Source organism: Rhinatrema bivittatum, chromosome 1, assembly GCF_901001135.1.
Source record: "Rhinatrema bivittatum chromosome 1, aRhiBiv1.1, whole genome shotgun sequence".
NCBI classification, from domain to species: Eukaryota; Metazoa; Chordata; class Amphibia; order Gymnophiona; family Rhinatrematidae; genus Rhinatrema; species Rhinatrema bivittatum.
The window spans coordinates 293,850,557-293,876,886 of NC_042615.1; the positions used below are offsets into that span (position 1 = coordinate 293,850,557).

General features: G+C 42.3%; 1 protein-coding gene and 1 long non-coding RNA gene across 3 annotated transcripts in view; one reads left to right on the plus strand and one right to left on the minus strand.

Moving 5' to 3' along the window:
• COL25A1 (collagen type XXV alpha 1 chain) overlaps window positions 1-26,330 on the minus strand; it is a 971,115-nt gene that overhangs the window by 61,895 nt on the left and 882,890 nt on the right. For both annotated transcript variants that reach the window (XM_029596536.1, XM_029596528.1), the window contains exon 28: window positions 25,507-25,557. In XM_029596536.1, coding sequence (XP_029452396.1) covers window positions 25,507-25,557 — 51 coding nt within the window. The remainder of the gene's footprint in view (window positions 1-25,506; window positions 25,558-26,330) is intronic.
• Window positions 3,826-25,707, plus strand: LOC115088360. Its single transcript, XR_003855759.1, has 4 exons — window positions 3,826-3,919; window positions 16,864-16,981; window positions 17,917-18,008; window positions 24,375-25,707. It is a non-coding gene; the product is annotated as an uncharacterized LOC115088360 (long non-coding RNA).

Here is a 26,330-nt window from a genome sequence, read left to right on the forward strand (position 1 = left end):
ATCGGCGACTGGGAATCTTTTGGGTTATTAGTTTCTGAATATGTCCTTATCTGAGCTGCAGCAAGCTATGAAATTCTAATCCTGAATCATTTTATACCCTCTTCCAATAATCAGTCAATTTCAATAGGATTTATACAGGGTTATCAATATATGAAGATGGAACTACCTGAACAGCACAATCTGGGGTATTGGGGCATTGTCATAGGAAATCAAAAGATCCTTCTCTCAAAATGTACACATTTCTCTTTGGCTTTCCCATTAAGCAGCACTGAAAAAACAACAAGCCCTGGAGAATATATCCAGAAATTGTCTTGAAATGGCAGCCAAACAGCTTTCCATTTTACAAATCTAGCTCTGCCTATGAAAGGACTGGTATGATTCTATTAATGAGAAAGACCCCATCTTTTCATGATTTATCTTCCACTCCAGCAGCTGCACTACTGAATAGGGATAATCATCTGTTGTTTCCTTCACAATTTGGATTTAGGAAATCTCATAATACAGAAACTTTACTAATCTCCCTGACAGACACAATACACAGGGGCTTTGATCAAAATAAATCATATTTATTAATCCTATTGGATATTTCAGCGGCTTTTGATACCGTGAAACATGAAGTACTTTTAGCAAGACTACAAGAAATTGGATTAAAAGACACAAATTTGGCATGGTTCAGATCATTTTTATCTAATAGATCTTTTAAAGTTAAATTAGATACATCAGAATCAGATACCATAGTAATGTCGACAGGGGTTCCGCAGGGTTCGTCATTGTCTCCTACACTTTTTAATGTCTATATGGCACCATTGTGTAGACTTTTAGCGGGTTTGGGACTGGTTCATTATCTTTTTGCCGATGATGTCCAAATCTTGTTACCTATTAATGATTCTCTTCAATCTACTTTGAAGCTTTGGGAAGTCTACCTTTCATCAATAAATCAATTATTGTCCCATATGTCACTTTCTTTGAATAGAACAAAAACAGAAATTCTATATATGAGTAATAAAGTCACTGAGAAAATTGATGCAGAAATAAAATCTCTTTCATCAGCATATAAGATTAACTATGAAGTAAGAGATTTAGGTCCTATTCTAGATGCTGAATTAAATATGAAAGCGTCAATTAAAGCATTAAATAAAGATGGCGTCTACAAACTTCATATTTTAAAAAAACTGAGACCGTTTCTACATATTGGGGACTTTCGTACAGTGCTGCAGGCACTTATTTCACCTAAGCTGGACTATTGTAATGCCCTTTTGTTGGGAGTCCCAAGCTCAACTCTTCGCCCTATGCAGTTGCTTCAAAATGCGGCAGCCCGTCTATTGTCCAATAAGAAGAAATATGACCATATAACACCGGTTTTAAAAGAACTTCATTGTCTACCGATCTATTCAAGAATTCATTATAAATGCCTGATATTGATACATAAAACAATCTATGGGGCCAACTCCGAATGGCTGAATGCCTCTCTCCGGATTCACACCCCTGCCCGTAATTTAAGATCTCTGGGAAAAGCATTGCTTACAGTTCCCTCTCCAAAAATGGCCCATTTGAATTCAGTTAGGGAAAGGACTTTGTCCTTGGTAGGCCCTAGAATCTGGAATTCTCTTCCTGTTGATATTAGAACTGAAACCTGTGTTCAGAAATTTAAAAAATTGATAAAAACATGGCTATTCGAACAGGCCTTTAATGATACAAGTTGATCTATGTAAATAACTTAGATCTGCTTTACTGTAGTATTTTAGTTTCGAAGGGTAATTTTATTAAGTTTTAATTTTATTAAGATTATTTTAAATTTTAAGATTTAGTTGTTTTGTATTTTATTATTTTTAATATAGAAATGTGAAGATAGTTAGATAATAATTGTTTATAACTCTAGCACTGTTTGTTTAGATTGCTAACTAGAAATGTGAGAAGATAGGTAGTCACTAACTGTTTATAATCTTAGCATTGTTTGATTTGATTGTTATTATGTTTATGGATTTATGTATGGTAACTACATGTCATCATGATCTTATAGATCTGCACAGACGTTTTTTGTTAACCGACTTGATGTCTTTTCTGAGGAAGCTCGGTATATAAAAACATGCAAATAAATAAATAAATAAATAAATATGCAGCAGGGACGGATACGTTCGATTCGGTATTCATATTCATCGGAACCCAAATCCGTTACATCTGTTTTCAGGGGACCCCAATTCGTCCATTGGTTACATATGGGATTTGTTTCCCATTAAAGTTAAAAAAAAACACCGCATCCCAACCCTTTAAAACTTAATTAACTACAACCCCCTACCCTTCTGACCCCCCCAAGACTTGCCAAAAGTCCCTGGTGGTCCAGTGGGGGTCCTGGAGCGAGCTCTTGCTCTCGGGCCGTCGGCTGCCGGTATTCAAAATGGCACCGATAGCCTTTGCCCTTACTATGTCACAGGGGCTACCGGTGCCATTGGTCGGCCCCTGTCACATGGTAGGAGCACAAGAAGGCACCGGCCATCCATTGCTCCTACCACGTGACAGGGGCCGACCAATGGCAAACACAATCGCCCATACCGGACCGGGAACGCCAGAGGGTTCGGTGTGGAGAAGCGGAGGCAGCCATCTTGCCCAAATGGTCTGAGTCAGGCAGACAAAAGGTGAGCATCGGAGGACGCAGCCGTCTGCGACCAATGGGCACAACAATAATTATCTGGGATGTAATAGAATTGAACAACAATAATTATCTGGGATGTAATAGAATTGTTCCATCACCCACTTATGTATACAAATTTTTCCATATTTTTCATGCATAGTATCTATTAAAGAGGTTGGCTCCTTGCCCCCCTCTTTTGTATATAGTATTTATTTATTTATCTTGTTCACCCCCTCTTTATTTCTTACTCCAAGTTAAGGCATCCTTGTTATAATGTAACTTTTATGCTCCTTTTTCTCTTGTTGATTGGTTAATTATATTTTCTGCTTAGTTCAATGTAAACCGAGTTGATTTGATTTGTATCAAGAAAGTCGGTATATAAAAGCCTTTAATAAATAAATAAATAATAATAATAAATAAATAATAGTCACCAGATGATGTGGCTCATTATTAGAGCACATGTGATAAAGGTTTATTCAAAAGCGAGGGTCCTAGACTTTAGGAAAACTAACTTTGTTAAAATGGGGGAATACCTCAAAAAGATATTAGCTGGATGGGAAAATCTAGGGGAAACAGAAGAGCATTTGGCAAAACTGAAAGGAGGTATTGTAAGGGCAACTAACCTTTTTCTTAGAAAAGTAAATAAAGGAAAAAGAAAAAAGGCTGCTATGATTTTCTACAGAAGTAGCTGAAAAGGAAAGAAAAAAGTTAGCATGCATAAACTATAAGAGATCATGGAAAGAGAAAGACAATATCTGTAAAAGCTAAATAAAGCTGGGAGGGTAGTCAGGAATGCAAAGATGCAAATGGAAGAAAAGATAGCAAATACAGTAAAATGGGCAGGGTGGGGACAAGACCTTTTTTTTTTTTTTAGATATGATAATGAAAGGAGGAAGTAAAAAGTAGCAATGTGAGACTTGGAGGTGAAGGAGAGGAATATTTAGAGGATGATGAGGAAACAGTGGAATTGCTTAACAAATATTTCTGTTCAGTATTCATTGTGGAACGATGAGGAGCAGAACCACCTAAAACACAAAGAGGATTGGAAGTTTTCATTCAGAAAAATGTGCTCATAAGGAGCAAGCAAAATTTAAAATAGATAAAGCGATAGGGCCAGACAGGATACATATGAGGAATTTAAGGGAATTTAAAGAAATTCTGACAGCTCTCCTGACTGACTTTTCCAATGCTTCTTTACAGATGGAAATAGTTCCAGAGTCTGTAGTACAGATGGATGTGGTTCCTCTTCATAAAAATGGAAGCAAGGAGGAGGCTGATAACTGTAGGCTGGTTAGTCTGATCTGTGTGGTGGGCAAATTAATGGAACTGTGGCTAAAAGAGAGGATAGTGCAGTTTCTGGAATTCAATGGACTGCAAGATCCAAGGCAGTATCACCCAGATTCTAAAAGGCCTGCGCTCCTAAAATCCAGGGTTTACGCGCGTGGCCGGGCCTTGCGCTCGTTGGACGAATTTTCAAAGAGGCTCGGCCACGTGCGTAAACCCCGGTATGCGCACAAGTGCCAGGCCTCTTCAAAGAGGTGGGCCGGGGAGTGGAGTCTGGGCGGGCCAGGACAGCGCCACTGAATGCTGACCCGAAGACTCACAGCTCGGGACCTGAAGTAAGTTATAAAACAAAAAAAAAAGAAGAAAAATAGGTAGGGTTTGGGGTGGGGAGGAGAGGAGAGGAGAGGAGAGGGGAAGGGGGAGGGAGTTTAGCTGGGGGGGGGTAGGGCTTCCAGTCCGCTCCTTAATCGGAGCCTTGTGAGACTTGGACGTGAAGGAGAGGAATATATAGTGGCTGATGAGGAAACAGTGGAATTGCTTAACAAACATTTTTGTTCAGTATTCATTGTGGAACGGCCAGGAGCAGAACCACCTAAAACAAACACAAAGAGGATTGGAAGTTTTCATTCAGAAAAATGTGCTCATGGTGCGGGTTTTCAGAGCCCTGCTCACGTAAATCCGCCCAAAACCGGGCGGATTTACGCGAGCAGGGCCCTGCGCGCCGGGAAGCCTATTTTACATAGGCCTCCCGGCGCGCGCAGAGCCCCGGGACTCGCGTAAGTCCCGGGGTTCTTGGAGGGGGGCGTGTCGGGGGCGGGCCCGGTCATCACGGCGTGTCGGGGGCGTGTCGGCAGCGTTTTGGGGGCGGGTACGGGGGCGTGGCTACGGCCCGGGGGCGTGGCCGCGCCCTCCGTACCCGCCCCCAGGTCGCGGCCCGGCGCGCAGGAGGCCCGCTGGCGCGCGGGGATTTACGCCTCCCTCCGGGAGGCGTAAATCCCCCGACAAAGGTAAGGGGGGGTTTTAGACGGGGCCGGGCGGGTGGGTTAGGTAGGGGAAGGGAGGGGAAGGTGAGGGGAGGGCAAAGGAAAGTTCCCTCCGAGGCCGCTCCGATTTCGGAGCGGCCTTGGAGGGAACGGGGTAGGCTGCGCGGCTCGGCGCGCGCCGGCTATACAAAATTCATAGCCTTGCGCGCGCCGATCCAGGATTTTAGTGGATACGCGCGGCTCCGCGCGTATCTACTAAAATCCAGCGTACTTTTGTTTGCACCTGGAGCGCAAAGAAAAGTAGGCTATTCGCGCGCCTTTTAAAATCCGCCCCATAAGGAGCAAGCAAAATTTAAAATAGATAAAGTGATAGGGCCAGACAGCATACATATGAGGAATTTAAGGGAACTTTAAAAAGTTCTGACAACTCTGCTGAATGACTGTCATATTTATGATTTTAAACGGGTGAAATATATATCTTGCAGCGACGGTATGCAAGTCGAGTAAGTTGCTTTAAATGTTTGGAGTTGTGGTAGGTGATTTTCTTTGTAGATTTGGATGTGTTCATTTAATCACTCAGTCGTGGTTTATTGATTTTTTGCTGTATCTATCTGCAGCAGGAAAAAGGATATTATGTGAGAAACTCAGAATATATGTAATCAGATGTTTGAACTAAAGGACTGCAGTGGCAAAAGGAGGTCAATGGAAATGAAATGCCACCCCCAATGCATACAAATGCAGGACGTAGTTGGAGAAAAGACCAAAATTAGTCAATTTTTAGACAAAAGTGCAGGAAAGGTGTCTGGGAAGAGCAGCAAGCTAAGGGAAAAGAGCTGGAAAGCTATGTGCACAAATGCCTGCATTCTGAGCAATAAAGTTCCAGATTTGCATGCTCGGATGGTAGAGGTGGGCTTGGATATTGTTGCTATTACAGAGACATGGCTCAGTGAGTCTCGTGAATGAGATACGGCCATCCTGGGGTATAATCTGTTGAGGGAACATAGAAAGGGCAAAAAAGGGGGAGGAGTAGCTCTTTATGTCAAAAACAATATCTTAGTAACTGAAATGCAGGGGGGCGGGGGGGGGTGTAGGGAAAGTAGGAATCACTGTGGGGTGTCTTACAAAAAGATGATGGTGCTTCCATTTACACTGGTGCTGTCTACAGGCCTATGAATCAGACAGAAGAACCCATCAGAGATTTGGCTGAAGACATTCAAAATGTGAGAAAGAAGGGAGAAATGTTGCTCATTGGAGATTTTAATCTGCCAGATATGGACTGGAGTATCCCTGCCATGGAATCTGTAGGGAGTAGGGAGATTGTGGATTCCTTTGAAAGGGCTCCGCTTAGACAAAAGGTGATGGAACCCATGTGGGGAGGAGCAATGCACACTGTTCACAAATGGAGACAGGATCCCTATTGTCTGCGTAGATGCCCATCTGAGCACCAGTGATGAGCAGAAGATACGATTTGATATAGCAGCTAAGAAGGAGAGAAGACATACGAAGATCAAAGTCATGGATTTCAGAAATACAAACTGAAAAAATGGGGACGTACACTGAGGAGGAGCTACAAGACTCAGAGAGGATGGGAGAAGTGGAACAAAAGTGGTCTAAATTAGAAGGAGCTATATTAATGGCAACAAATCTTAATGTAAGAAAACTGAAGAAAAGGAAAAGGTTCTCTAAAGAAGTGGCTAAAAAAATAAAGGAAAAAAGATCAGCTTTCAAAAAGTAGAAAGGAACTCAAAAAGAGGAAGATGGGGAAGACTATCTGGTGAAGCTGAAAACGACGAGAAAAGAAATCAGGATAGCAAAAGCTCGAGTGGAAGGAATGATTGCTAAAGAGGAATAGCGAGGTGACAAACATTTTTCAGATATAACAGAGAAAGGAGGAAGGAAAAAAGTGGTATTGAAAGACTGAAAGGAGACAAGGGCCATAGAAACATAGAAATGAAGGCAGAAAAGGACTAAAAGATCTACCCAGTCTTCCCAGCAAGCTAATGCTTATCCCAGTATCTGTGGCAAGTGTGCAGGTTACCCCCATGCTTATCAGTTTCCCAGACCGTAAAAGTCAGGGCCCTTGATGCTGTTTGAATCCAGTTTCTCTTAAACCTTGCCATGGAAGCAGAGAACAATGTTGGAATTGCATCAAAAGTATCAGGCTTAGTGACTAAGGGTATTAAAGCCACATCTGTAAGTTACCCCCATGTTTATTTGTTCCCCAAACCATAAAAGTCGGGGCCTTCGTTGGTTACTGTATGAATCCAATTTTCCTTTTCCCATTGCTGTTGAAGGATAAAGCAATGATGGAGTTCGATTAACATTATCAAGGCTTATTTGTTAAGGGTAGCAACTGCCACACCAGGAAGTTACCCCCAGATACCCCCATGCACTCTTTTCTTTATTTCCATCCTCCAGCCTTTAGGGATCCACAGTGTTTATCCCATGCCGCATTGAATTCCTCAACTGTTTTCATCTTCACCACCTCCTCCGGAAGGGCATTCCAGGCATTCACCACCCTCTCTGTGAAGAAATATTTACTGACATTGATTCAGAGTCGTCCTCCCTGGAATTTCATTTCATGACCCTTAGTTCTATTGATTTCATTCCAATGGAAAAGGTTTGAAGATTGTGCATCATTAACACCTTTCAGGTGTCTGAAGATCTGTATCATATCTCCCTTGCACCTCCTCTCTTCCAGAGTATACATATTCAGATCCTTCAGCCTCTCCTCTTAAATCTTCCAATGCTGACCCCTCACCATTTTGGTCATTCTTCTTTGGACTGCCTCTATCCTCTCTTTATCCTTTTTGAGATATGGTCACCAGTACTGAACGCAGTACTCCAGGTGAATCTGCACCAAGCACCTGTACAAGGGCATTATCACATCTTTTTTCTTACTGGTTACTCCTCTCTCTATACAGCTCAGAATTCTTCTGGCTTTAGCTATCGCCTTGTCACATTGTTTCACCACCTTCAGATCATCAGACACTATCACACCAAGGTCCCTCTCTCAGTCCATGTGCATTAGTCTTTCACCGCCCATCACATACAGCTCTTTCGGATTGCTGCACTCCAGATGCATGACTCTGCACTTCTTGGCATTGAATCTCATTTGCCAAATCTTCGTCCATTCTTCAAGCTTTCTTAAATCACTTTTTATTCTCTCTGCTCCTTCAGACGTGTCCAATCTTAGTATAATTCGCAAGTAGACAACCTTTACCTTCTATCCCTTCTACCAGGTTGCTCACAAAGAAATTGAACAGAACCGGTCCCAAAACCAATCTCTGTGGAACTCCACATAACATTTTTATTTCTTCAGAGTAGGTTCCATTTACCATTACATGTGGTCTGTCAGTCAACCAGTTTGCTACCCACACTTGGATCATTGTGTGGAGAAAGATGAGGAAAAACTAGAAACATTACACAAATATTTAATTTTGGTGTTCACTAAAGAAAACCTTGGCAAGGAACCTAGGCTGGTTGGTAAAAGCATGGATGGGAGTGGGGTAGATATCACTCTATTCACAGAAGAGAATATTTGGGTGGAACTAGTGAAATTGAAAGTGGACAAAGTCACTGGATTAGAAAGGTGCTGGCAGGTCCGCTGAAAGACCTATTCAATAGATCCTTGGAAATGGGAATTGTGCTGAAGGATTGGTGAAGGGCAATTGTGGTCTCACTTCACAGAAATGGTAGCAGGGAAGAGCCTGGATCTACAGGCTGGTTAGCCTTACTTCCGTGGTGGGAAAACTAATGGAAATGCTTCTGAAGGAAAGGATAGTGAACTATCTGCAATGCAGTGGGTTGCATGATCCAAGGCAACATGGCTTTACCAGAGAAAGATCATGTCAGATAGATCTGATTGACTTTTTTGATTTGGTAACTAGAGAATTAGATCAAGGAAGAAAGGTTGATGTGATTTATCTGGATTTCAGCAAAGCTTTTGATATGGTCCTGAAAAAGAGGCTCATGAGCAAATTGAAAAGTATGGGAATGGGTCCTATGGTGGTGGAATGGATTAGAATTTGATTGTCTGACAGACAACAGCGAGTAGCTCAAAAAGGGACCTACTCTGAGGAGAGAAGAAGAAAGCCTCAGGGATTAGTTCTGGGATCAGTTCTGTTCAATATCTTTGTGAGTGATATTGCAGAAGGGTTTGAAGGAATATTTATCTCTTTTTGCGAATGACACTAAGATCTGCAACAGAATGGATACTCCTGAAGGAGTAGAGAAAATGAAAAGCGATCTAAGAAAACTTGAGATTGAAGTGTGGCAGACTCTTCTAGTCTGGCCACCAGATGTCACTGTCCCTGTCATTAGAACATACTTTATAAGAGCCATCCATACACCTCAGTCCCTCCCACCTAGAGAGTCTGTACTGGATGCCTGAAGACTATTTAGACTTGCCATGTTAACACACAGTGGGGTTCAGTTTGAGGACGCAGTCAAAGAGTAAAGATGTAATTTTACCACATGCTGGTGGGGCCTCCCAGCTTCACCTAAAGGAGTTTGTTTTAGAAGTGACACCTCCCAGAGCACTCCCTGCCTGAGGGTCCTTCTCATAATTTACAGAAAGATTTATTTATTTATTTGTTTGTTTGTTTTATATACCGATATTCACCGAAGGGTATCACATCGGTTTACATAATTATTAGTAAGATGGTGAGATTGCAGGTCACACTATCTTTACATTGAGGCACAGGCACATTGGGTTGTGGTTTCATGTTTATATGTGGTTCAGATGTTTAGAAATATTATTTTAATTAGTATTTGTTTTACTATTATGATTAATGATTTATATTTCTTGATTTTTTAAAATCTTTTCTGAGGAATGGTGGTGACTCTATTGTTCCACTGTTGAACTGCATACAGAATCTGGCTTGTTGTGGTTTCCAATTCAGTTTTTATCTGTTTATTTCTACTTATTCTGTTTTTGATGGTCTGTCTGTGTTCTGCATGTGTGACTGAGGTGGGATAATCTGCTAGTATGTAGTGCCTATGTAGGTATCTGTAGCAGCTTGGCTTGTTCTTTTTTCTGAATAGGAGGTGTATTGGTGTTTTTAGGCTTGCTGTAATATTTGCAGGGTTGTTGCTGTTTAAGTACTGGCAGTCAGTGCTGTTTTGGTATGGGAGGTTTATTATATTGTAATGGTAACTCAGTTTACTCAAGACTTTCTGAGGGTCGAGCCCATATGCAACACATGTTATAATAGGCTGAATGTCCTTTGTGTTTCAAATGTCTTTTTTTGCAGTGTTTTCTGGTCGGCACCACAGCAATGCATGTAAATATAATATACATTTTGTAAGTGATACGTATTAGCTCAAAAACATGTACTTTTTCATATAAAATCTGTTATTCTAAATGCATAATTTTTAATTATGTGTGGAGGGCAAAGCCTGGGCAGAGTACAATGCTATAAGGTTCACCTAAGGCACCCAATACTATTGCACCAACCCTGGTTGCATTGGTTCCATGTGTGAAAGCAAGATTTCATCTGGAGCTGTGCTACTTTGGGTAAGTGGTTCTTCTCAGGTTTGGATATGGCTTAATTTTTATTTCTGTACATTCTGAAGGAACAGCTTGGATCACTTCTGGGGCCTCCTCGAGTAGATAGGCAGAACAGAGCCTGGAAAACCATAAAAGCAGCAGACTTTGTGAAACACACAGACAAATGAAATGCTTGATGTTACCCAGTTAGAGAGTCCATCAAGCTAGTTGAGAGAACATTGCACAAATCTCATCTTTGGGTGAGTTTCCTCACTCCGAAGGTCATTAAGTCTTCACAAGAGAGCACTGTTTTGTTTGTATGTCTCACTTTGAATGGCAAAGTGGCCCCTAACCCCTACACTAATATCTAAACCTCACCTCGAGTTACTAGGTGGGCCTCCCATGGAGATATAAATACCTATCTAGTGTGAGGGCATTATGGCTAGTCTCTCTCTCTCTCATAGCTAGGTTGACTCTCCAGGAGTAAAACTACTAAATATGGTCCCCCCAGAGGTTGCATGTAGGAAATACAACAATTCTGGTACTTATCATAAATTACAAAAATGTTATTGCAATTTGCACTAAGATAGCATTTCACATAGGTATTAGAGCAGTTTGCAATAAACTGCCTATTACCATAAAACACACCCCTTTTCCTATCACATGCGATATTTAGTGCATTTTGATAAATCCAGGCCAATGATTGGTAACAGAGGAGGTATTCATAGACAGGCATTAATATCTATCAAGAGGAATTATCTAGTACATATTAATAATTGATCTAGTACCTAAGGTAATGAGTATGGAAAATTAAAATGGAATGATAGTTTTCACATCTTAGATACAGGGTTGTTTTGAGAATCTTACGTTCTCTCGTTTGATTTATTCTACATGATTCAATTATTATCTTTTGTCCTTGTCTTTGTTGCTCTGATTATTCTGATGTTTTTAAGTTAGTTTAAAAGCATTTTTGAATAGCCATGTTTTTAGCTCAATTTTTTCCTATCTGGTAAAATACATAGCATCTCAGGCAGGGAATTCCAGGGCTTTGGACCCGTTATGGAAAACACACAATCCCTTATTTGCATCAGATGTGTACTCCATATTGTGGGACAAGTAAATAGTACTTTATTTTGAGATCTTCATGTTTGCTGTGGGTTGTATGGTTGTAGTGTCACTCCTAACAAGCCGGTGTTATTGGAATGACTGATGTTGAATCCAGTGGGAGCACTGAGAAGAGAGGATCACCTTGCTGGTGGCTGAAAATAATCAGTAAGTTTTGCTTGGGAAACATTTTTTAAAAGTATTGGAGAGAAGTAAACTATTGGGGTATATTATTTAGTGTGTTTATGTGTTTATACTTTTAATAGTAAGACAGCTAATAAACAGAAGTTGGTATGCTTATCTTAAATAGTCAGTCAGTAAGGCAGCTAATAAGCATAAGAAAATAGGATAAAGCATAAGCATTGGCAAGTTAAATGTAAGACATTGATAAGACGGGCTAAGAGACAATTTGAAAAGAAGTTGGCCATAGAGGCAAAAACTTACAATAAAAACATTTTAAAATATATCCAAAGCAAAAAGCTGTGAGGGAGTCAGTTGGACCGTTAGTTGATAGAGGGGTTAAAGGGGCACTTAGAGAAGATAAGACCATCACAGAAAGATTAAGCAATTTCTTTGCTTCAGTGTTTACTGAAGAAGATGTTGGGAAGATACCCATTCCCGAGAAGGTTTTCATGGGTAATGATTAAGATGGACTGAACCAAATCACGGTGAACCTAGAAGATTTGGTAGGTCTGATTGACAAACTGAAGAGTAGTAAATCACCTGGACCGGATGGTATACACCCCAGGGTTCTGAAGGAACTAAAAAATGAGATTTCAGATCTATTAGAAAACATTTGTAACCTATCATTAAAATCATCCATTGTACCTGAAGGCTGGAGGGTGGCTAATGTAACCCCAATATTTAAAAAGGGCTCCAGAGGCGATCCAGGAAACTACAGATCAGTTAGCCTGACTTCAGTGCCAGGAAAAATAGTGGAAAGTGTTCTAAAGATCAAAATTAAAGAACATATAGAAAGACAAGGTTTAATGGAACAAAGTCAGCATGGTTTACCCAAGGCAAGTCTTGCCTCACAAATCTGCTTCACTTTTTTGCAGGGGTTAATAAACATGTAGATAAAGGTGAACTAATAGATGTAGTGTATTTGGATTTTCAGAAGGCATTTGACAAAGTTCCTCATGAGAGGCTTCTAGGAAAAGTAAAGAGTCATGGGATAGGTGGCGATGTCCTTTCGTGTATTACAAACTATTTAAAAGACAGGAAACAGACAGTAGGATTAAATGGACAATTTTCTCAGTGGAGGGGGGTGAGCAGTGGAGTGCCTCAGGGATCTGTACTGGGACCTGTGCTTTCCAATATATTTATAAATGATCTGGAAAGGAATACGATGAGTGAGGTAATCAAATTTGCAGATGATACAAAATTTTTCAGAATAGTTAAATCACAAGCGGATTGTGATAAATTGCAGGAGGATCTTGTGAGACTAGAAAATTGGGCATCTAAATGGCAATGGAAATTTAACGTGGATAAGTGCAAGGTGATGCATATAGGGAAAAATAATCCATCATATAGTTACACAATGTTAGGTTCCATATTAGGAGCTACCATCCAGGAAAGAGATCTAGGCGTCATAGTGGATAATACATTGAAATCGTCAGTTCAGTGTGCTGCAGCAATCAAAAAAGCAAACAGAATGTTAGGAATTATTAGAAAGGGAATGGTGAATAAAACGGAAAATGTCATAATGCCTCTTTATCTCTCCATGGTAAGAATACATCTTGAATACTGTGTATAATTCTGCTCACCGCATCTCAAAAAAGATATAGTTGCGATGGAGAAGGTACAGAGAAGGACGACCAAAATGATAAAGGGGATGGAACAGCTCCCCTATGAGGAAAGACTAAAGAGGTTAGGACTGTTCAGCTTGGAGAAGAGATGGCTGAGGGGGGATGTGAGAGAGGTGTTTAAAATCATGAGAGGGCTAGAACTGGTAAATGTGAATTGGTTATTTACTCTTTTGGATAATAGAAGGACTAGGGGGCACTCCATAAAGTTAGCATGTAGCACATTTAAAACTAATCAGAGAAAGTTCTTTTTCAATCAACACAGTTAGTGTAGCTGGGTTTAAAAAAGGATTGGATAAGTTCTTGGAGGAGAAGTCCATTACCTGCTATTAATCAAGATGACATAGAAAATAGCAACTGCTATTACTAGCATCAGTAGCATGGGATAGACTTAGTTTTTGGGTACTTGCCAGGTTCTTATAGCCTGGATTGGCCACTGTTGGAAACAGGATGCTGGGCTTGATGGACCCTTGGACTGACCCAGTATGGCATGTCCTTATCGTTAATAGATTTTGTCTTCTACTGGTAACCAATGCAGTGACATTAGCTAGGGTGTAATGTGATCATATTTCCTAGATCCTAATAAGATCCTTGCTGCAGCATTTTGTTATAGTTGTAGTGGTTTTAAGTTACATGCTGGAAGACTTAGTAGTAAGCAGTTACATTAGTCTAGGTTTGAGAAGATTAGAATTTGCAATACAGTATGGAAGTCCTCAAAGGTTAATAATGGTTTTAGCTGATGTAGTATATGCAACTTGGCATAATCTGTCTTCATTAACTTACTGATGTGCATTTTCACTGTAAGGTATATACCTAAATCCCATACTTGGTTTGACGGATTAATTTGAAAATTACCCAGGTTAAGGGCAGGTTTAACTAATGATGAGTTTCTATTCAGCCAAATGATTTCAGTCTTTTTAGGGTTTAATGTTAGTTTAAGTTGAAAAAGTTCTTGTTGTACTGCTTCATATAGGTAGAGAGTATCTAAGCTGTATTTTCAAATGAATTGGAGAGTGGGATGAAAAACTGTTTGTCATAAGCATACAAGAATAAAGTTATTCCTATATTCATCAGTAATTTATATAGAGGGAACATGCATAAATTGAACAGTGTTGCTGAGAGGGATGAGCCTTGAGGGACATCTGTATCACAGTGGAAAGTTTCAGATATATGGTTACCCAGTTTGACTTGAAATGTTCTGTTAGATAGAAATGAAGATTATCATCTGAGAACCCTGCCGTAGATCCCAATGTTTCTCATCTGATGGCATAAAAGGTTATGGTCCACAGTGTGAAAGGTGGCCGTTAAGTCATTTAGCTCAAGACAATACGATTAATCTGCATCAAGCCCTCGTAAAACCAAGTCCATTAATGATAGGAGTAATGTTTCAGTTGCGTGATGATTCCTGAATCCAAATTGATTTGGGGTGAGAATATTTTGATCTTCCAGGTGATTTACATGTTGGGATATTACTGCTTTCTCAAGAACTTTTGAGAGAAATGACAAGTTGGAAATTGGAAGATAGTTGTCCCAATAATCAGTTCTACCAGTCTTATTTTCTAGGATAGGCTTCATCACAGCTTGTTTAAACCCATTTGGAACAGTTTCTTCTGACACAGACAGGTTAATTAAAGTTATGATTGTCTGAGTGAAAACCCTGTGTACTTGTTTCAAGGAATTGGCTGGAATTGTGTCATGTGGGTGAATGGCAGGTTTAATTTTAGTAATGATTTGACTAATTTCCAGTTTCGATACTCTGTCGAACGTGGACCACTTAACCAGGTGTTTTTGTTGGAGAACAGATAGGGAATTGAATTTTCAACTTATTGATTTTGTCTAAGAGTGCAATGGCATATTCATTGCAAGTGGCCTTTGTGAAGTTATAATTTCTTGAGTTGGAAGATGTCAGGTCATTAATTAAATGTTTAACAACCTCAAAGAGAAGTTTAGAATTAAATATAACCCCATGAATCTGTTTAGCATAGTAATCTTTTTTGCTTTATTGGTTAGTGTATGGTATTTTGTAAGGAAAGATTTATATTTTCCTAGGAATTCAGCAGATGGGCATTTCCGCCAATGTTTCTCTAATTTTCTAAGGTTCTGTCTAATTCTTAATTCATCATTGTACCAGGGCGTCTTATGTTTGGAGTTATTCCTTTGTTTGTTAATAGTTTTTGTCTGGACAGGACTAAGGTTTTCAGCTTTGTCAATGACAATCTTATCCCAGGAATCAATTGTTGATGTGGAATTGGTTTGATTTATTTCATGGAGCTTATTTTCTATTGCTTCAGCAAGTACTTCCATCTCAATCTTTTTCCTGAATGTAAAAGTAAGCTTATTATCTAAACTATTATGGATTTGGTTGGTGAAGGCTATTTCCACCTTTATTAATTGGTGATCAGACCAGGGCAATATCGTGTGTGAGGTATTGATTAGGCAAATTACTGGGATTAACAAATATTAGGTCTAGAGTGTGACTCACCTTACGAGTGGCTTTCGAGACAAATTGTGACCATCCCAGGAATTTCATTGCTTCTAACATCATTTCACAGGCTAAAGTTATCAGTGTTTTGTCTACATGGAGGTTAAAGTCTCCTACAATTAATATAGATTCTGGTGATGGAAACAGCTTAGTGAATAATTCAAACAGTGGTGAGCAATCTTTTTGTAATATGCCTGGGGGACAGTAGACCAGGCCTAAGTTTATTTGAGGAGATTTTAGAATTGCAGCTTAATAGGGTGGGTTAATCTCTACCTTGTAAGGTACTAGCTTGTGTTCTTTTTTACTAATTATTAATAATCCTCCATCTTTTCGTTTGGGTCTAGGAAAGTCAAATATATCGCAGTTAGCATTCAAAATTTGGTTTAAGAGGACATTATCTTTGTCATTCAGCCATGTTTCAGATATGCAAAAAAGAGAGGGATTTAAATCCTCTAGCAGATCATTAATTAGAGGGATTTTTTTTTTTTATAGAGATTGAACATTCAATAGGTGCAGAGTAAACATCAAGCAGGAAGAGTCTGAGGGAGAGTAGTAACTTATCATGGGGTAAGACCAGGTTTGTGATCCATCTTTGCTTTTTATTGGGGTGCTCCTTAGGTCTCCATGTAGGCCCTGTCCTAGAGTAGTCTCAATGGAGCAAACTTGATCCATGGTTGTAGTTATTATGCCAAAGGTGCAATGTTGAAAAGCATTTCAGGTCCGCACGAAGGGATGCACAAAGGGGCAATCTCCTTTGTTGTGTTCTTTTCTGCATGCCAAGGGCACACGCCCATTGGTGCAAGTGCCTTTGGCATCACCGCTGCAGTGTTCTGCTTGCTGGTGGTGGGCGGTGCCGCCGATGTGGCGCCCGCATCTCTTTTCTTTCTCCTACCGGGGGAGGGAGCATCTTGGATGCACTCTCCATGCTTCCCTCAGTGCCAGTGGTTGTGCCCAGTCAGTGGCCAGGCAGGCTGCACTTCCTTCATGTTGCCATTGGGGTGTTCTGCTCACTGGTGGTGGGTGGGCAGTTGGTGGTGCCGCCAATGTGGCGCCTGTGACTCTCTCTCTTTTCTTTCTCCTTTCAGGGGCGGGGAGCATCTTGAGCACGTTCTCCACGCTTCTCCTGGTGCCAGTGGATGTACCCAGTCAATGGGCAAGCAGGCCGTGCATTTTTCATATCACCGCCATGGTGAAACCAAACATGTGAGGGTCCAACCAACTGGATGTAATGATGAGGAACCTTAGCTCGGTTTGTTCACCCCAGTCTAGGATGTGTTCTACTACTTAGTTATTTAAGAAAAATGTGAAATTTATAATGAAGATTCTGCCAGGTTCCAACTCATATAATGTACCTCTAAAGGGTCAGTTTGATGTGCTTTTGGGCGATGCTAAGCATGTGCTGCAGGCAAAGTGCACGAGGGAGTCAGACAGATATGGCATGGGCTGGTTTTGAAAAAAATAACCCCTGTGCTTATATTTTCCTGCAATCAGCCCCTGCATGCACACATTTCTGTAATAACTATCCTTGAGGAACTTCAGACAGAAAATATGTCAATGGTGGAAACATCACAAGGAATCCAAGTTCTTAAATTACATGTTCCCACCAAGTATGCTACTATCAGAACAAAAAGTCTTGCACTAACCTGTACATTATTCCTTTCAATAAAATTGCTCAACATCAGTCTGAAAGCATGCTTTTTTCTAACACTTCATCTGCCACAGGAGCATAAGCTAGGGAACCATATGATGAGGATGAATTACTTACTCAACACTAAAAGAAAACTCACATAATTAACAGAATCTAAAACATATTTCTATGTATCCGAATATATTAGATGGTAACTAAAAACATTAAGATAATCTGTTACAAAGACTCTGTAGAATACGCATTTAGGAAGGCACTCACTCACAGATGGTAGTATGCCCTTGAACAACAGAAATAGATGGAAAGGACCTTCCTCATTACACTCAGAGGATTGTTTAGAATCGAATCATATATTTAATAAATAACCATCACTATGACTAGTAATGCCATACCTAGGTAATTATAAACCATTCATGAATATTTTATCAGCTATTATATGCTGCATGCAAGTGATGTCTCCTATAATAAAGGATATGTCATCCTGTTCTGGCAGGACCAGAGGACCGTGACGAAAAACTGAATGTGTCTTTCTGACTGAATCAGCACAAGGTGGTATGCCTTTTACCACGTGAAGCATCAGTTAAGGTACTTGATTACTTAATATACAACACTTATATATTAAACAGTTGCATGATAGGAGTCTGGCATTTATTTATATTTATTAAGGAATTATGGATATAAAGTGTATATATATATATATACTGTAGACTCCATCATTTTCATGCACTGGTGTGATCCAACTGCTGTTTCCCTGTATGAGATAAAACCAGTGGTGATATTCCACTGTGTCCCCAACTCTGAATCCTTCTGAACTGTGGCAAATCTGCTCTGCACAAATGTGTCATAGATCAAGTCTACGGAGGCATCGCAGAAATCTTTGGGTTCCAGGAGCTTCTAAAGCACTGTAGAAAAAATGCCAAAACCTGCGGGCCAGCGCTTCCTAGCTGATGATCTTGTGTACTGCAAGATTAGCAGTCAGGAAGTTGCCAGACCACAAGCTTCAAGAATGATTGCTGTACTGGTATGGGTGGCTGGCTGAGCTCATCCTGCCTGCAGTGAAAGAGAGGAGAACACTCATGGAGTGGAGGAGTAGCCTAGTGGTTAGAGCAATCGGCTACGAACCCAAGTCCTGCTGTTGCTCCTTGTGACCTTGGGCAAGTCACTTCACCCTCCATTGCCTCAGGTACAAACTTAGATTGTAAGCCCTCTCGGGATAGGGAAATACCTACAGTACCTGAATGTAATCCACTTTGAAGCGCTGAAAAAAGTGTGAAAAGTGGAATATAAATCTAAATAAATGGCAAGTGACAGAACCCATTCCCAGCAATTAGCAAAAGGAAAGGAGGAAGTCCAAGCCATGCCTCACTATCATGGAAGGAAAGGAAAGGAAGGAGAAATAACACTCAGGGGCGGATTTTAAAAGGGTTACGTGCATAAGTTATGCGCGTAACCCTTAAAAAAAAAACCCCTGCGTGAACCAAGCCTATTTTGCATAGGCTCGGCGGCGCGCGCAAGCCCCGGGACGCTCGTAAGTCCCGGGGCTTTGCTGGGGGGGCGTGTCAGGGCCGGCGCGACGTTCGGGGTGTTCCAGGTGGCGTGGTGCCGGCCCGGGGGATTCTGGGGCGCGTGGTTGAGGCCTCTGGACCAGCCCCCGGGTTGGGTGATGGCGCGCCAGCGGGCCACCGGCGCGCGCAAGTTTTGTGATAAAGGGAGGGGGGGTTAGATAGGGCTGGGGGGGTGGGTTAGGTAGGGGAAGAGAGGGGAAGGTGGGGGGAGGCAGAAGGAACGGGCAGCGCGCACAGGGCTTGGCACACGCAAGGTGCACAAATGTGCACCCCCTTGCGCGTGCCGACCCCGGATTTTAAAAGATACGCGCGGCTACGCGTGTATCTATTGAAATCCAGCATACTTTTGTTTGCGCCTGGTGTGCGAACAAAAGTACGCGCTCGCGCTTTCTTTTAAAATATACCCCATTGTGTGTGTGTGTGGGGGGGGGGGGCAGAATGGACATTACGTTTTGTGCGCAGAGTGGAAGAAAGAAGGTCAAAGCTGGCACAGATAATTCCCCTGACCCCTTGCACTTTTTTTTTTTTTAAAAAGGCTAAAACTACAGTTTTAGGACCTAGGGGGATTCCAGTCAATCTAACAATCCAATTGACTGAACAGAGTTTTTGTTTTTTTTGCAATCATTCAAACAAAAAAGAAAAGATGGCTTGTGAATTGCACAAAGCACTATTACAATACCCCTTCTCCTGGCAGGGGAATTTTTCAGTATTGGTGGCATTATGTAGCAGCAAGCAATGGGGCCGATGCAATAATTTTCACAGAAGGCGGGCGCTGACTTTTCAGCACCTGCTTTCTTAACGCATACATGGCACCCGCAAGGGGGGTGGCCATGCAATAGGCAAATTAGAGGGTCGCGATAGCAAGGAGGTGCTAGGATCGCTTTCGCAACCTTAACGCCTCCTTGCTAACACGACCCTGCGGCGGCTGCTGGTTATGAAGACCGAAGCCGGTAAACTCGGCTTCCATTTTCATTACTGGCAGACAGCTGATTATGAAAACCGATGCCGAGTTTACAGACGTCAGTCTTCATAACTCGGCGGTCTGCCGAGGTTTTTTTTTTTTTTGTTGTTTTTTTTTACTGAAGTAGTACAGAAAAGCAGCTTTTTCTGCTTTTCTGTACTTCTTTTACATGCACTGAGCTATTAACACCTGCTCCAGGCAGGCAGGCGTTAATCCCTGAGCGATAAATGTGCGTCTGAGATGCACATTTATTTTTTTGAATGCGGAGTGAATGAGTATTAGCCTCATTCACATGCATTTGCATGTGATGAGTGCTATCTCATTCACTCCAAGTTAGACGTGGATTAAATAGGCGTTAATCCCTCTATTGCATTAGGGGATGGATTAGCGCCTATTTAACCTGAGTCTGACAGTGGGTTAAACAGTGCACTCATGTGAGTGCACTGTATTGCATCGGCCCCAATGAGAGCATCAGAAGATTCTGATCCTGAATCTCAGAACATTTCTCTAAGGGTTGGATTGCAGCTCAGTACAAAGGTGAATTTTCAAAAAGTTACACAAGTATATGTTATTTTAGAAACCTCCGCAAACAGGTGTAAATCAGGGTCCGGGTGTAAATTTACACATGTAAAAAAGTGGTGGGCCAGGGGTGTTCTAGGGAAGGGCCAACATTTACGCGAGTAAGTTGCCATCTAATAAGCAATTTATGCATGTAAATGTGGCACTTTACTAGAGTATAGCTACTCCTGCTCAATATCTGGAGAAAGTGATTGTAAACATCTTAAAAGTAAAAAAAAAGATTGGGTAGGGGCTCTGGGTGCAATGGGGGTTGTTCAGGCTGAAGAGCCAGGAGGGTCTTCATGAGCTGCAGATAGACTGGGTGAACTGCTAGACTAATTGGTAAAACTTGTTATTTCATTGCCGCGCGCAGGTTAGAAAATCTCCCAACCTACGCCTGTAAAAGCCAACTTATGGAGGGTAACTGTTTCTAAATTATGTGTTTAAAATCTACTTGCACATCCCTTTAAAATTGCAAGTAAAGATATGTTGTGGAGCGCTAGGAGAGCGATCCCACTCCTGGGTGATGTGTGTCCTTGGGCCACGGCTCGACCCCAGAGGGCTCTGAAGAGGGGCCGTGGGAGGCGTGGCATGCCCGAGCATGGGCTGGACGGAAGCAGGGCTGGAGTGACAAGGAAGACAGGCCCTCCTCCGGACCTGCGCACTTCGGAAGACCCAACAACGCAATGTTGGTCTTGTGAACAGTCCTCCGACCGTTCCTAGCCCTTTCGGACCTGCCGCAGGGTACGGCACGAAGCGGCAGGCCGGATGGAGGCCAGGGCAGCGAAGACTGGAACATGGATTCAGACGAGACTCAGGAACGACGTAGACTCAGGCATAGACGTGAACTCAGGACGAGGTGCAGGAGCCATAGACATGGACTCAGGACGAGGTGCTGGATGCAAAGACGTGGACAGGCACAGGCAAGGACTCAGGACTGGATGCACAGAGGTAGAATCAGGAACGAGGGCTGAAGGTAGACATGGGCACTGACCCTCAGGGCGCCCTACTCAGGCCACCCGCGGGACTGAGTCATGGACCACCCTGTCCCATGCGCGCCCTACTCAGCCCTGGAAGGCTGGTCGCGGACCACGCAGAGAGCGGGAGAATGCAGGAGAGATCCAGGCGAAGCAAACTCCGATGCTGGGATACTGACATCCGAAGTGCCATCGGCTGGCAGGAACGGAAGCTCCAGAGCACAGGGACGAATCCCACCTGTTGGCCACTCCAGGGCCCAACAGGCCAGAAGGCTCAGGAGCCAGACGAGACGAAGGGCAGAACATATGGACTGGATTAGGAACAGGATCTGGCACCGACATCTAGGTAACAGGAAAGAAGCTGGTTGCTGCACACCGGCAGCCAAAACAGGATTCGCTGCACTCCTGGCAGCTCAAGGCAGGTAGAAGTATCAGGATCAGGAACAAGGATATCAGGAACATCAGGACTGGAACACATATACTGGAAAAGGAGACACACCTCTGGGCTGGAACATGGACATCAGGAACATCAGGACTGGATCAAGAGACAGACCTTGAGACTGGAACGGCAGGCAGACATCAGGACTGGAACACTGAAGACATCAGGACTGGAACAACTTGACAAGAAGCTTCAACAGGAAACATGGAACACTGGACCTTGCAGAAGGCTGGAATACAAGGCAGCTCCTGGAACGAGGATCTCAGGAGTGACCAACTCCTTGCGAAGGCAAAGATACACTGAAAGCTGAGCCCTTTAGTAGGGCTGAGGTGGACAACGCCCAGGGAGGGGTCAGCAGGGGGCCACACCTGGCTGGCCCTTGAAGAGCAGTAGAGAAGCGCGCGCTCGCGCCCTAGGAGGCTGGAGAGAAGAGCTGGAAGCTGGTGGCGTCCTCAGCCACGTGGAGGGCCCAAGGAAGCCGCGGAGCAGCCCTGGACTGGAGCTGGGTGAAGGCAGGTCACTGGAGCAGCTCCCAGCTGCACGGACAGAAGCAGAGAGAGGCAAGGCTGGCTGCGGGGGAAGGGCTGACTGCAGGAACGGCTCCATGCCGTGAGGACAGCCCCAGGAGGAGAGGTAAGACTGCAGGGACCGGCAGGGACGGCTTCCCTGCTGGGCAAGGACCCGGGCTAAAGCAGGCACTGGGAGAGACGGCCTGCTCGCTAAAGGTCCCGGGATCGCAGCAGCACGTCGGGGAAAGGCAGAGACAGCAGCCGAGGAGCAGACCACATGGCAGCAGCTGTGGAAACGGCCCCAGCTGATTCAGGGAGAAAGAAGCAGCGTCAGCAGCCCGGCTGGCTGTGGCTGTGAGAGGGAAGAACCTGCACACGCTTCTTGTGGGCAGGAGCATAACAAGATACACATATATATCATTTGCGCTCACTTATCTGGCTAAATTTGACTTATTTGGCTACTGAGACGGACAAGATCAAACTTATGCAGCTAAGTAGCAGCACTTATCTGGACAAGCTCCAACTTATCTGGCTAAGTAGCAGCTAGGTGCATATGCATGAGATAGATTTGCGTATAATAGAGGCAGTGAATGAAAATCTCTCTCATGCATATTCATTATGGTTATCCTGAAAACCAGGCTTGTTTATGGCTCTTGGGGACCAGGGTTGCCCACCTCTAATATAGTGTATCTGGATTTTCAGAAGGCGTTTGACAAGGTACTTCATGAGAGACTCCTGAGAAATTTAAGACATCATGGGATAGGAGGAGATGTCCCATTGTGCACTGGGAAATAGGAAAAATAGAAAACAGAGAGTAGGAATAAATGATCCAGTTTTCTCAATGAAAGACGGTAAATCGTGGAGTTATCCTGGGATCAGTACTTTTTAATATATTTACAAATGATCTGGAAAAGGGAACAACGAGTAAGTTGATTAAAGTGGTCAACAACTTAAAATCATTGTGAGAAATAGTAGGAGGACCTTTTCAAATTAGGAGTCTGGGCATCCAAATGGCAGATGAAATTTAATGTGGTCAAATGCAAAGTGATATGCATAAGGAAAGAATAATCTAAACTGTAATTACATGATTTTAGGTTCCATTTTAGAAGTCACTACTCAGAAAAATGATCTAGGCATCATCATGGACAATATGTTGAAATGGCAGCTCAGAATGCAGCAGCAGCCAAAAAAGCAAACAGGAATTATTAGGAAAGGAATGGAGAATAAAACAAGGAATATCATAATGACTTTATTGCTCCAAGGTGCAACTGCAGTTAGAGTACTGTGTGCAAATCTGGTTGCCGCATCTCAAAAACGATATAGAGGAGCCAGTAAAGGTATAGAGAAAAGCGACCAAAATGATAAAAATCGATGGAATGGCTTCTCTATGAGGAAGGACTCAATAGGATAGAGTTCTCAGCTTGGAGAAGAAATGGCTGAAGGGAGATAGACAGTGGTCTATAAAATCATAAGTTGAGTGGAATGGGTAAAAGCAAATTGATTGTTACTCTTTCAAAAAATAAAAAGACTAGGGGACACTACAGGAGGTTACTAAGCAGCATATTTAAAACAAATAATAGAAAATATTTCTCTCTCTCAATGCATAGTTAGCATTGTTAGCTTTAAAAAATGTTTGGGCAAGTTCCTGGAGAAAAAGTCCTTAAACTATTATTAACCAGGTAGACTTGGAGAAGCCACTCCTTATCCCTGGGTGTAAACAACATGGAATATTCTATTTGGGATCCTGCCAGGTACTGTTTACCGTCGGAAACAGGATACTAGGCTTAATGGGCTCTTGATATCACTGATTATGGTAGCTTTCATGTTCTTATCCTCCATCCACACCTGCAGATCTTTAATCTGCCAATTGACACCACTTTGCTAAACATAGTTTTAGCCAGATAAGACTGAATGATTTGTGTTATTTCTTTTGCTACCAAAGGCATTGGAGATGAAAAAAGAATGAGGATGAATGAAAAAAAATGGCGGTGAAGAAGAATTTCAGGAGAACAAATCTGAAGAAAAATATTGCAAGAGCATCTGAGAAAAAATTATTGTTGATGAGTGTATCTTTTTATTTAATACCTTCTGAGTCACTGATAAAAATGTTTATTCCTCTAAATAGGGAGGATAACTTTTAAAGAACTATGCATAAGCCCATATATGTGCATTTATGGCAGAATTTCCCTAGTATTTCATAACCCGCGTGTATCATATATGCACAGGTTAGAAAATATGCATAAATCTACCCAGCAGCATCCACATGTATGTATATATACATGCAAATATAGAATTAACTTGGGTAAGTTAAAGAAAAAAACACTACTTATCCACCTAAGTTAGCCGGATATGTCTCAAAAAGTGCTGCTTATCCAGAGAAATAGTGCTTTATTGAGACTTAGCCAGCTATCTTACTTAGCTGAATAAGTAGCACTTTTTGAGATTTTTCCAGCTAAGTGCCATTGAACTGCTGAATCTGTATATGTTATATAAATGCGCCCATTTTTCACATCTATTCACAAATTATACTTGTGGATAATTTATGTGTGAAAATTAAGCAAGACCCACCGCACTGAACCTGGGTGCTTTCCCAGGTATTTGTGTGCACATCTCTTAGCCCCGCCCCTGAATGCCCACACCTCACTCATACCAAGTCCCTTTTCCCTCCAATGCAAGATGGACACTTCGGCACTTGTGTGCACAAGTGTCTGCTTTATAAAATCATATGAACACGTGCATGTGCTAGATGCATGCCCCATCTCCCAATTTCAGTGCGCATCCAGCTTTTAAAATTCACCTTTTGGTATGATAAAAGAGATTGTTTGTGGGGCCTCCACTAACATGGGAGCTCAGTTCAATGCATATATTGCACCCTGCATAAGACCACTTATGCATAAGACCACTTCTGGGTTCAAATACTTTCTATCAGTTCATAAAGCAGGATGTCAGTCAGAAAGACATAGCTCTTTCCTAAGAAATCCCTTCTGTGTTAATGTTGAGTTGTTCTTTGCTGATGCCACAAGAAGCTCCAATACTGTGATACTAAATTCTGGAGAAAACAGTAGTAGACTTACCATGGGGCCTGGAGGACCATGGGGACCAGAGGGTCCTGGTGGGCCGATGATCTGCAAAGAGAAATGTGCTATTAGTTGAATGAGACAAGAAAATGACAGAATAAGACTTAAACCTGCAGAAGATATGAATAATATTTAGACAGAAGGATTTTAAAAAGGCACCACTAATGTTCTTGTTTGCTTATGAATTCCTTATTTGTATCATTTCTAAATAATATTTGCTCGTTCAGTTAAAAAACAATAAAGCTGAACAATTCTGCTATACCATAGCTGCTTTCACTGCCTCACTGGAGTAAAACTGCTTATAAAAACTAGAGATGTGAATCGTGTCCTCGATCGTCTTAACGATCGATTTCGGCTGGGAGGGGGAGGGAATCGTATTGTTGCCGTTTGTGTGTGTAAAGTATCGTCATAATCGTTAAAATCGTGAGCCGGCACACTAAAACCCCCTAAAACCCACCCCCGACCCTTTAAATTAAATCCCCCACCCTCCCGAACCCCCCCCAAATGCATTAAATTACCTGGGAGTCCTCCGTAGCGGCGGTCCGTGGCTAAATCGGGGGAAGGGGGAGAGCACGAAAACCGGCACACTAGATCGTGAGGTCTTCAGCCGGCGCCATTTTTCAAAATGGCCGCCGCAAAATGGCGGCGGCCATAGACGAAAACGATTCGACGCAAGAGGTCGTTCCGGACCCCCGCTGGACTTTTGGCAAGTCTTGTGGGGGTCAGGAGGCCCCCCCAAGCTGGCCAAAAGTTCCTGGGGGTCCAGCGGGGGTCAAGGAGCGATTTCCTGCCGCGAATCGTTTTCCGTACGGAAAATGGCG